Source organism: Theropithecus gelada, chromosome 1 (genome assembly GCF_003255815.1).
Source record: "Theropithecus gelada isolate Dixy chromosome 1, Tgel_1.0, whole genome shotgun sequence".
NCBI classification, from domain to species: Eukaryota; Metazoa; Chordata; class Mammalia; order Primates; family Cercopithecidae; genus Theropithecus; species Theropithecus gelada.
This window is the reverse complement of record NC_037668.1, coordinates 38,749,941-38,762,505: the sequence shown is the minus strand read 5'-3', so window position 1 is coordinate 38,762,505 and position 12,565 is coordinate 38,749,941. Positions and strand designations below refer to the sequence as shown.

General features: G+C 49.7%; 1 protein-coding gene across 1 annotated transcript in view; it reads right to left on the bottom strand.

The window, feature by feature from the left end:
- Positions 1-11,859, bottom strand: part of RBP7 (retinol binding protein 7) — a 20,858-nt gene extending 8,999 nt beyond the window's left edge. Inside the window, exons 1-2 of the mRNA XM_025404510.1 lie at positions 11,724-11,859; positions 470-648 (exon numbers count right to left, since the gene is read on the bottom strand). Of these exons, the coding sequence (XP_025260295.1) occupies positions 470-648; positions 11,724-11,796 (252 nt within the window). The 5' untranslated portion in view covers positions 11,797-11,859. The remainder of the gene's footprint in view (positions 1-469; positions 649-11,723) is intronic.
- Positions 11,860-12,565: the final 706 nt, after the last annotated feature.

The following is a 12,565-nucleotide window of genomic DNA, read 5'->3' as shown; positions in this document are numbered from 1 at the left end:
ATTTTTTTTTTTTTTTTTTTTTTTTTTGAGACAGAGTCTCGTTCTGTCGCCCAGGCTGGAGTGCAGTGGTGCGATCTCAGCTCACTGCAAGCTCCGCCTCCCGGGTTCACACCATTCTCCTGCCTCAGCCTCCTGAGTAGGTGGGACTACAGGCGCCCCCCACCACGCCTGGCTTTTTTTTTTTTTTTTTTTGTATTTTTAGTAGAGATGGGGTTTCACCGTGTTAGCCAGGATGGTCTCGATCTCCTGACCTCGTGATCTGCCCGCCTTGACCTCCCAAAGTGCTGGGATTACAGGCATGAGCCACCGTGCCTGCCCAATTTTTGAATTTTTTGTAGAGACAGGGTTTTGCCATGTTGCCCAGGCTGGTCTCGAATTCCTGACCTCAGGTGATCTGCCTGCCTTGACCTCCCAAAGTGTTGGGATTACAGGCGTAATCTACCACGCCTGACATTGCTTTAAATTTTACCTTGCATTTTCTGTTGTCCAGGCCTTTGTTATCTTCCTCAAATTCTTCTCCAATTTTAAATTTCACAAAGTAGTTCCTTAGGCTGCTGTTCGTGTGGATGGTAAAAGAATCCTCATTTTGCTCAATCACTTTCTGTGGCTTCAGCAACTTGGCTATTTTACGAGTGGCAAAGTCAATACCTTAAAAATAATTTTTGAAAAATATTTGAACATTCGCTTGAGATGCAAAAGTGAAGAATTTGGCAGCTGTTCTCAAAATCACTGCATGTAATTGTTAGCATTTCCTGTACGACTTCAATGTTTTTTGCTGCTGAAATCAGATCTACAGGGAACCGTCTTGGCAAACTGCCAACCACAGCCTGACTAAAAAGTTTGCACATGCCAGGTGCAGTAATCCCAGCACTTTGGGACAGAGAGACAGGAGGATTGTTTGAGCTCAGGAGTTTGAGACCAGCCTGGGCAACATAGCAAGACCCTGTCTCTATAAAAAAATATAAACTGTCAGCCAGGCACGGTGGCTCACACCTGTAATCCCAGCACTTTGGGAGGCCAAGGAGGGCAGATCACCTGAGGTCAGGAGTTTGAGACCAGCTTGACCAACATGGAGAAACCCTATCTCTACTAAAAACTACAAAATTAGCGGGGCATGGTGGCACATGCCTGTAACCGCAGCTACTCGGGGGGCTGAAGCAGGAGAATTGCTTGAACCCGGGAGGCGGAGGTTGCGGTGAACTGAGATCACACCACTGCACTCCAGCCTGAGCAACAGAGAGAGACTCCATCTCAAAAAAAAGGAAGAAAGAAAAAGAAAACCAAAGGGATAGGGTTTAGGCCCCCCAACCCAGCCTCGGTCACAACTCTGCCTTTTTCTGCCTTACGTATTTACACTTTGAATTAAGAGAACATTTGAACAGTTTCTCAACAACAATGAAGACAAAACTCAAAAACCACTGGATTCATGTATATACCTCTCTCTCTCTCTATATATATATACACACACACACACACACACACACACACACTTTTTTTTTTTCTTTTTTTTCTGAGACACAGTCTCACTCTGTCGCCAAGGTTGGGGAAAACAGTGGCACGATTTCAGCTCACTGCAACCTCCACTCCTGGGTTCAAGCAATTCTCTTGCCTTAGCCTCCTGAGTAACTGGAATTACAGGCTTGCATCACCACACCCAGCTACGTACTACAATGTATTTATAAATCTCTCTCTTTTTTTTTTTTTTTTGAGACAGGATCTCATTCTGTCACCCCGGCTGGAGTGCAGTGATGCAATCATGGCTCACTGCAGCCTCGACCTTTCAGGCTCAAGTGATTCTTCTATCTCAGCCTCTCGAATATCTGGGACTACAGGCATATGCCACCATGCCTGGAAATGTTTTAAATATTTTTTTGTAGAGATCAGGCCTCACTATGTTGCCCAGGTTGGTCTCGAACTCTTGGGCTCAAGCAATCCTCCCACCTCAGCCTCCCATAGTGCTGGGATTACAGACATGAGCCACCCTGCTCAGCTAGAAATCTTGAATAAGCTTTAAAAAAGAGTTCCACAGGGAAACATGGAATGCTAAGAAGATGAAGATCAGGGTTTGGAATCCCAGTTCCACTTAGTGCCTTTGAGCATATTATGTAGCTAGAAATAAACACCACTATTTTAAATAATGGCCAGGTGACATCTCAGCAGGGAGCTGAAAGAAGAATCAAGCCACGCAGATTTCTGGGAAAATAGTTTAAGGCAGAAATCTAGGGAGCCCTGGGACTCTGAGGAAGGGTGTGTCAGTGTGTTTTGGGAACTCTGAGGAGCCTAGGGTAGCTGCAGCAGAATTAGGGAGAGGGAGGAGGAGGGAGAGGAGTTAAAGATGAGATGTGATTCTCCCGGCCAAGGTGGCTCATGCCTGTAATCCCAGCACTTTGGGAGGCAGAGGCAGGTGGACCACCTGAGGTCAGGTGTTCAAAACCAGCCTGGGCAACATGACAAAACCCCATCTCTAGAAAACAAAAATTAGCTGAGCATGGTAGTGCGCCCCTGTAATCCCAGCTACTCAGGAGGCTGAGGCAGGAGAATCACTTGAACCCAGGAGGTGGAGGCTGCAGTAAGCCGAGATCGTGCCACTGCACTCCAGCCTGGGTGACAGAGCAAGACTCCATTTCAAAAAAATCCCAAACAACAACAACCAAAAATAAAACAATAATATTAATATAAATGTCCTCATCGTAAGAAAAAATTTTTGTAGCCAGGGGCAGTGGCTCATATCTGTAATCCCAACACTTCTGGAGGCCAAGGTGGGAAGATCACTTGAGCCCAGGAGTTCAAGACCAGGCTGGACAACATAGCAAGACCCCATTTCTATTTAAAAACAAACAAACAAACAAACAGCTGAGGCTGGGCATGCTGGCTCACACTTGGGCTGAGCTGAGGCAGGAGAATCAGTTGAACTCAGGAGGCAGAGGTTGCCATGAACTGAGATCGAGCCACTGCACTCCAGCCTGGGCGACAGAGTGAAATTCCATCTCAAAAACAAACAAACCAACCAACCAACATCTCAAAAACCATCTGGGTATAGTGATGCATGCCTGTGGTCTCAGCTGCAAATAAAAAAGGCTGCGTGTATGTGTTTAAATCTAGAACTCCAGTTTTTAGTTTGAGATGCAATATGATCCAGGTTTTACTGGTTTTCAACAATATTTAAGTATTGACACCAAAACCTTAAAATCACTTCCTATTACTATTATTTTTTTGAGAGAGGGTCTCATTCTGTTGCCCAGGCTGAAGTGCAGTGGTGTGACCTCGGCTCACTGCAGCCTTTGCTTCCCAGGCTCAAGAGATCTTCCCAGCTCAGCTCCCAAGTAGCTGGGGCTACAGGCATGTGCCACCACACCCGGCTAATTTTTAAATTTTTCTTTCATAGAGATGAAGTTTCACCGTGTTACCCAGGGTCATTTCCTATTATTAATATGACCAAGCCAAACTTACTGCTGACTTTCCTCAAACCCTATTATGTAAGCAAAACAAAACCCAATAACTTTAGACTAACAATGACTTTAGAGTTATGATTTTAAGCATTTATGCTTTCAATATCTGTGAGGCGCCGGGCACGGGGGCTCATGCCTGTAATCCGAGCGCTATGGGAGGCCGAGGCAGGTAGACCAACATGACCAGCCTGACCAACATGGAGAAACCCTGTCTCTACTAAAAATACAAAATTAGCTGGGTGTGGTGGTGCATGCCTGTGATCGCAGCTACTCCAGAGGCTGAGGCAGGAGAATCACTTGAACCTGGGAGGCAGAGGTTGAGGTGAGCTAAGATTGCACTATTGCACTCCAGGCTGGGCAACAAGAGCAAAACTCCATCTCAAATAAATACATACATACATACATACATACATAAATCTGGTTGGGCGTGGTGGTTTACGCTTGTAATCCCGGCACTTTGGGAGGCCGAGACGGGCAGATCACCTGAGGTCAGGAGTTCGAGACCAGCCTGACCAACATGGAGAAACCCCGTCTCTACTAAAAATACAAAAGTAGCCGGGCGTGGTGGTGCATACCTGTAATCCTAGCTACTCAGGAGGCTGAGGCAGGAGAATTGCTTGAACCCGGGAGACGGAGGTTGTGGTGAGCCAAGATTGCACCATTGCACTCCAGCCTGGGCAACAAGAGCAAAATTCCAAAGCTCCGTCTAAAAAAACAAACAAACAGAAAATCTGTGAGGCAGGCTGGGCGTGGTAGTTCACGCCTGTAATTCTAACACTTTGGGAGGCTGAGGCAGGCAGATCACCTGAGGTCAGGAGTTTGACCTGGCCAACATGGCAAAACCCCATCTCTACTAAAAATACGAGAATTAGTAAGGCGTGGTGGGGGATGCCTGTAATCCCAGCTATTCTGGAGGCTTAGGCAGAAGAATCTCTTGAACCCAGGAGGTGGAGGTTGCAGCGAGCTGAAATCTCGCTACTGCACTCCAGCTTAGGCGACAGAGCAAGAATCCATCTCAAAAAATAAATAAATAAAATAAAATATGTGAGGCAATTTGTTGTTAGTAAATTTACAATTTGCACTACTCGTGGGGCAGGTGAGTCCCAGAGTGGGGATTAGCCTGCGAAGGCTCTTGGCTTTGTCCAGGAAAGAATTCAAGGGCAAGCCAGAGGCAGAAGAAAACAGCTTTATCGAAGAAGCAGTGTCACAACCCTGTGACTGCTCCTGCAGAAAAGGGCTACCCCATAGGCAGAGAGTAGCAGCTCAGGGCAGTTTTGTAGTCATATTTATACCCACTTCTAGTTATATGCAGAGTAAGGGATGGTTTTTTGTTTTTGTTTTGTTTTTTGAGATAAGAGTTTTGCTCTTGTCACCCAGGCTGGAGTGCAATGGCAGCATCATCTTGGCTCACTGATTGCCTCCCGGATTCAAGTGATTCTCCTGCCTCAGTCTCCTGAGTAGCTGAGACTAACTACAGGTGCCCACCACCATGCCCGCCTAATTTTTGTATTTTTGGTAGAGATGGGTTTCACCATGTTGGCCAGGCTGGTCTTGAACTCCTGACCTCAGGCGATCCACCCACCTCAGCCTCCCAAAGTGCTGGGGTTACATGCCTGAGCCACCACGCCCAGCTAAGGAGTGGTTTATGCAGACATTTCTAGGGAAGGGGTAGTAACTTTTGGGTCCTCTGGTCATTGAAAGGGGTGCTAACTCTAGGTGTTGCCATGGCAACAGTAAACTGACATGGCACACTGTTGTATGTGTTTTATGGAAAGCTGCTTCCATCCCATCCCTGTTTTAGTTAGTCCTCAGTTTGGTCCGCTGTCCCAAGCCCGGCTTCTGGAGTTGAGCCCTGCTTCCTACCTCACTACCATGTTGCAACATTGTTACTTCACAGATTTGCAGCTACAAGGCTGGCCTCTTTAAAGACCAAAATTTGGCCGGGCGCGGTGGCTCAAGCCTGTAATCCCAGCACTTTGGGAGGCCGAGACGGGCGGATCATGAGGTCAGGAAATCGAGACCATCCTGGCTAACACAGTGAAACCTCGTCTCTACTAAAAAATACAAAAAACTAGCCGGGCGAGGTGGCGGGCGCCTGTAGTCCCAGCTACTTGGGAGGCTGAGGCAGGAGAATGGCGCAAACCCGGGAGGCGGAGCTTGCAGTGAGCTAAGATCCGGCCACTGCACTCCAGCCCGGGCGACAGCGCGAGACTCCGTCTCAAAAAAATAAATAAATAAAATAAAGACCAAAATTTACTTTGAATTAGCATAAGTTCTGGGCCAGGTACAGTGGCTCAGGTCTGTAATTCCAGCACTTTGGGAAGCCAAGGCAGGCAGATCACTTGAGGCCAGGAGTTCAAGATCAGCCTGGCCAACATGGTGAAACCGCATCTCTATAAAAAATAAAATAAAAATTAGCTGGGCTTGGTGGTCTGTACCTGTAGACCTAGCTGCTGGGGAGGCTGAGGTGGGAGGATTGCTTAAGCCTGGAAGGAGGAGGTTGCAGCGAGCCAAGATGGTGCCACTACACTCCAGCCTGGGCAACAAAGTGAGATCCTATCTCAAAAAATAAAAATAAAAATAAAATAAAATGAATAAATTGGCATAAGTTCTGGTCACTTTCTACCAGGTTCACACTTACTAGGACCTCAACAGTCCAAAAGGCTATATTCCTCATAAGGCTGTTAACCAGGTCAAGCCATGCTTTTTCATCCACTAGATTGTGTTATATAGAAAATAAGACATTCAAGGCCGCACGCGGTGGCTCATGCCTGTAATCCCAGCACTTTGGGAGGCCGAGGTGGGCGGATCACGAGGTCAGGAGATTGAGACCAACCTGGCTCACATGGTGAAACCCCATCTCTACTAAAAAAATACAAAAAATTAGCTGGGCTTGGTGGCGGGCACCTGTAGTCCTAGCTACTCGGGAGGTTGAGGCGGGAGAATGGTGTGAACCCAGGAGGTGGAGCTGCAGTGAGACGAGATCGCGCCACTGCACCTCCAGCCTGGGTGGCAGAGCGAGACTCCATCTCAAAAAAAAAAAAAAAGAAAAGAAGACATTCAAGTAGGAGGGAACAGTCCGATGACATGCTATTACAAATGTGTGAGCATATACACTTGAGGGTAGGATTTCAAAGGAGTCCACACAAATGTACACTTATCTAAGCTTCAGATGGTTATATTAACCTTTAATCTCAAAGCCACTTCTAATCTTAAGGCAATGTGGGTTGAAGGCAAGAGGGGATCCCTTTAAATCTCAGTGTAGGGCCAGGTGCGGTGGCTCATGCCTGTAATCCCAGCACTTGGGGAGGCTGAGGCAGGCAGGTCACCTGAGCTTAGGAGTTTGAGACCAGCCTGGGCAACACGGTGAAACCCTGTCTCTACTAAAAATGTAAAATTAAGTGGGTGTGGGGCCGTGCACTTGTAATCTCAGCTACTTGGGAGGCTGAGGCAGGAGAATTGCTTGAACCTGGGTGACGGAGTTGCAGTGAGCTAAGATCCGTGCCACTGCACTCCAGACTGGGCAACAAAGCGAGATTCTGTCTCAAAAATTAATTAATTAATTAATTAAATATATCCCAGTGTATACAGTAACCTGGGGCAAGTTGGTAACACCACCACCTTCTCAGGTTCATAACAGGACTAAAGGCGAGGACCTGCACAAGTTTGTCAATATCTATGGGCATTAACATAGGGCTTCTCCATTCCTGAGGCACTGCACCCTCGGTGTTCTTGGCTACTGTGGGGGTACACCAGGAACTCCCAAATCCCAGGTTAGCTCCAAATATTAAAACCCAAGCAAGGCTGAGGCAGGAGGATTGCATGTGGCCAGGAGTTTGAGACCAGCCTGGGAAACATAGCAAGACACCGTCTCTGCAAAAAAATTGAAAAATTAGCCAAGTGTGGCGGTATGCTCCTGTTGTCCCAGACACTTGGAAGGCTGAGGTGGGAGGATCGCCTGAGCACAGGAATTCAAGGCTGCAGTGAGCCATGATCGCACCACTGCACTCCAGCCTGAGCGACGGAGCAAGACGCTATCTCAAAAAACCCCAAGCAAACTTTCTTCTTTGTGCAAGAACAAGTTGCCTTTCTTCTCACTGCAGTTTGGCAGATGCTGGGAGAGAGTGATACCAGAGCCCGGGTGGGAGTTGCAGGATCAGTTCCTGAACGCTAGTTTTTAGACAAAAGGGAGTGATTTTCTGCCCTCAAATGAGATGCCAGCTGGAGCACATCATGAGATGTGTGCTGTGTATTTGATGGTGACTTATTTGACCCTTAGCATCACTGCCAACAGGCATTCACCTCACTTCTACTAATATAAAAGAGGTAATTGGCTGGGCATGGTGACTCATGCCTGTAATCCTAGCACTTTGGGAGGCCAAGGCGGGTGGATCATGAGGTCAGGAGTTCGAGACCAGCCTGGCCAAGATGGTAAAACTCCGTCTCTACTAAAAATACAAAAATTAGCCAGGTGAGATGGTGGGTGCCTGTAATCCCAGCTACTCAGGAGGCTGAAGCAAGAGAATTGCTTGAACTCGGGAGGCACAGGTTACGCCACGTAAGCCAAGATCGCACCACTGCACTCTAACAGGCAAGACTCCATCTCAACAACAACAATGATAAAGAGGCGATCATTTATTATTTTCCTAGACCCTACAGTTTAAAGATCTAAGTATATATTTGTGATTTTTTATGGAATGTATTTTCCTTACATGTATATGAACAAGCATATACATTTAAATTAAATTATATATTCCCGTAAATCAGTAAAATTCAGGATTGCTAGCTGAAATCTTTTTTTTTTTTAATCTTATTGACTTATTTTTTTTTTTGAGACCAAGTCTCACTCTGTTGCCCAGGCTAGAGTGCAGTGTCGTGATCTGGGCTTACTGCAACCTCCGCCTCTCAGGTTCAAGCGATTCTCATGCTTCGGCCTCCCAATTAGCTGGGACTACAGGCATGAGCCACCATGCCTAGCTAATTTTTGTATTTTTAGTAGAGATGGGGTTTCACCAGGCTGGCCAGGCAGGTCTCGAACTCCTGATCTCAGGTGATCCACCCGGCTTGGCCTCCCTAAGTGCTGGGATTACAGGCGTGAGCCACCGTGCCCAGTCTGCTAGCCTAATTTTTTTTTTCCCAAGATGGAGTCTTGCTTTGTCTCCTTGGCTAGAGTGCAATGGCGCAATGTCGGCTCACTGCAACCTCCGCCTCCTGGGTTCAAGCAATTCTCCTGCCTCAGCCTCACAAGTAGCTGGGATTACAGGTGCATGCCACCATGCCTGACTAATTTTTTGTACTTTTAGTAGAGGCAGGGCTTCATCATGTTGGCCAGGCTAGTCTCAAACTCCTGACCTCCTGATCCGCCCACCTTGGCATCCCAAAGAGCTGGGATTACAGGTGTGAGCCACCGCACCCCAGCCCCACTCAATTATTATTATTATTATTATTATTTTTTTTTTTTTGAGAGGGAGTCTCGCCCTGTCGCCCAGGCTGGGGTGCAGTGGCCGGATCTCAGCTCACTGCAAGCTCCGCCTCCCGGGTTTTACGCCATTCTCCTGCCTCAGCCTCCCGAGTAGCTGGGACTACAGGTGCCCGCCACCTCGCCCAGCTAGTTGTTTTTTGTATTTTTTAGTAGAGATGGGGTTTCACCTTGTTAGCCAGGATGGTCTCGATCTCCTGACCTCGTGATCTGCCCGTCTCGGCCTCCCAAAGTGCTGGGATTACAGGCTTGAGCCACCGTGCCCGGCTCAATTATTAAGATAAAATGTATTACAGTATTATGGCCGAGCGTGGTGGCTCGCACCTGTAATCCCAGCACTCTGGGAGGCCGAGGCGGGCAGATCACCAGATCAGGAGATTAAGACCATCCTGGCTAACACGATGAAAACCCGTCTCTACTAAAAATACAAAAAATTAGCCAGGCGTGGTGACGGGCGCCTGTAGTCCCAGCTACTCGGGAGGCTGAGGCAGGAGAATGGTGTGAACCTGGGAGGCGGAACTTGCAGTGAGCCGAGATGGCGCCACTGCACTCCAGCCTGGGTGACAGAGTAAGACTCCATCTCAAAAAAAAAAAAAAAAAAGTATTACAGTATTATGTAAACAACCGCTCTAGTGCTGTAAGTGTGACCTAAGTACTTAGCACTTTAACAAATTGATGTAAGCACTTAATACTTTAACAAATTAGATCTGAAGTTTAAACACAGTTGCTGGTTTTCAGAAAACTGTTTCGGATTTATGGGTTTCAGGATAGGGTACCTCAAAACATGGCACCTTAATGTATTAGTCCGTTTTCACGCTGCTGATAAAGACATACCCGAGAGTATGTCTTTAGTAACTTATAGAGAAAAAGAGTAACTTATAGAGAACTTATAGAGAGTAACTTATAGAGAAAAAGAGGTAACTTATAGAGAAAAAGAGGTTTAACCAATTCACAGTTCCACGTGGCTGGGGAAGCCCAGAAATCATGGCAGAAGGCAAAGACACGATTTACATGGTGGCAGGCAAGAGAGAATAAGAGCCAAATGAAAGGGGAAACCCCTCATAAAATCATCAGATCTCATGAGACATTCACTACCGCGAGAACAGTATGGGGAAAACCGCCCCCATGATTCAATTATCTCTCATCAGGTCCCTCCCACAACACATGAGAATTATGGGAGCTACAACTCCTGTATGAGATTTGGGTGGGGACACAGCCAAATCATATCACTTGGCATTTGAGGAAATAACAGAAGCAGGAAGGTCCCCCTCAGACCTTCTTCTGCCCCTCTTCCCTGAAGCAGGCCATAAAAGAATTCTCTGCTCTTCCTCTGAAGATCATAAGACTCTCAAGTGAGAGGTGCCTTTCCCATATCCAGAGGAACACTCTTATCTCCTGGCATATGAAAGACCAAAATAAATGCCCCTTTATCAACTAAGATGGACCCTAAGGTTAAGAAAACAAAAATTGCGGCCGGGCGCGGTGGCTCACGCCTGTAATCCCAGCACTTTGGGAGGCCGAGGCGGGCGGATCACGAGGTCAGGAGATCGAGACCATCCTGGCTAACACGGTGAAACCCCGTCTCTACTAAAAATGCAAAAAATTAGCCGGGCGAGGTGGCGGGCGCCTGTAGTCCCAGCTACTCGGGAGGCTGAGGCAGGAGAATGGCGTGAACCCGGGAGGCGGAGCTTGCAGTGAGCCGAGATCGCGCCACTGCACTCCAGCCTGGGCGACTAAGCGAGACTCTGTCTCAAAAAAAAAAAAAAAAAGAAAAGAAAACAAAAATTGCCTACGGGTCAAGGGTTCAGGGATCAGCCGGCATGGCAACTTCCCAGAGTCCTAAAGCTACAAGAAAAACTACACTCGTGGCAGGCGCGGTGGCTCACACCTGTAATCCCAGCACTTTGGGAGGCCGAGGCGGGTGGATCATCAGAAGTCAGGAGCTCGACACCAGCCTGACCAACATGGTGAAACCCTGTCTCTACTAAAAGTACAAAATTAGCCGGACGTGGTGGCGCACGCCTATAATCCCAGCTACTTGGGAGGCTGTGGCAGGAGAATCTCTTGAACCGGGGAGGTGGAGGTTGCAGTGAGTTGAGAGTCCGCGCACCGTTGGCACCGCGATGAGGGCGGGAAGCACAGCGCGGGCCCGCAGGAGCCAGGACGCCGCGGGTCACCAGCCTTCGCGGGAGGCCGCGGTCGGGCACGCCTGGGGCCGAACCAGGCTCTGCACTCCCGCGTGCGCCCGGACCTGAAGGATCGTCCGCGGGTTCCGGGATTCTGCGTCCCCGACCGGCTCCGGGTGCGCCGCGGGACCTCGCTGGGGGAGCCATGGCGCGCCGGGGGTCCCGGGGCCCGCGCGGAAGGCGGCTGAGGGGAGGGCCCCCGCCGGGCAGAGGCTTCGGTCCGGGGCGTCTCCTCCCCGGCCGGACCCCCAGTCTGCAGTCTCCGCGGGTCTGCCGCGTGCGGGTAGAGGCGGACGGGGGGCTGGACGCGGGGACGGATGGGCGGGGGACCGGCGGCCGGGGGGACAAGGGGCCGTGGAGAGACGGCCGTGGGGACGCGGGGCGGGTGGGCGCGGGGAAGGATGCACTGGGGGACGGAAGGACGGGGGTCCCGGGCCCGATGGACGGAGGCGCCAAAGACCGGCGGACTCGGGGCGACTGGGCGACGGTGGGCGCAGCAGGGCTAAGGCACAGACAGCGGACGTACCTACAGGCCCGGCCCGGCCGCCTTCGCCTGACCCCAAGACAGACGGCGAACCCCACTCCTCCGCCGCCTCCCCTCCACCCTACCTAGGGCCAGCATGTAGCCCTCGAAGTTGTCGCTGCTGAGCAGGGTCCAGGTACCGCTGAGGTCGGCGGGCATGGTCGGAGGTCGCAGGACAAACCCCGGCGGGCGGCCAGCGGCTCCGGCTGGGTCCTATAAACCAGGCGGGGCGGGGCAGGGGTGGGGGCCGCGCGCGCGAGGCGCAGGTGGGGCCGAGTGGGTCCCTCTCGCCGCTAGAAGCCGCTGCGCTCCCGGCCGCCTCCGCCCGCTGATCCTGGCTCTACCCACCGCGCGGCAGCTCCCCCCTTTTCTTGGGGCTTCCTCTCCTACTGCTTTCTCGTGCCCCAGACTGTTTCGGGCCACACTTTCTTCCCTGCTTATATGTTAATGACCCAGGGATGACCTTCAATCTCATTGCATTGAATATTGTCAGCTTCAAATAACAATATACCCCTCAGCGTAACTCTCATGGTCTCAATAAGGAGGAGTTTATTTTTCTTAACAAACAGTCCTGAGAGAAGTGATTGCTAATGATGATTCGCACCTCGGAGTCACACGCAGTGATTCGCACCTTGGTAGCACCGCACCTGCGTGGTGGCCTTTCATTCCTGCTTGTTACCTCCTGGTCATGAGCTGGCAACTGGGTTCCCAGCCAGGACATCCACATTCAAGGTGGGGAAAAGGGAAAAATCCACCGGTCAGTATCCCTGCAGCACAAACCTCCCCATCTCCTTGAAGTCTGGATAGTTGGAAAAAAAAGAAAAAATTACCCAGCAGGTTTCTGTATACATTTCTTTAGCCAAAACTGTATCAATGCCACTTCTAACTGCAAGGGGGCCTGGGGAATCTAGTCTCCAGCATTTAGCCT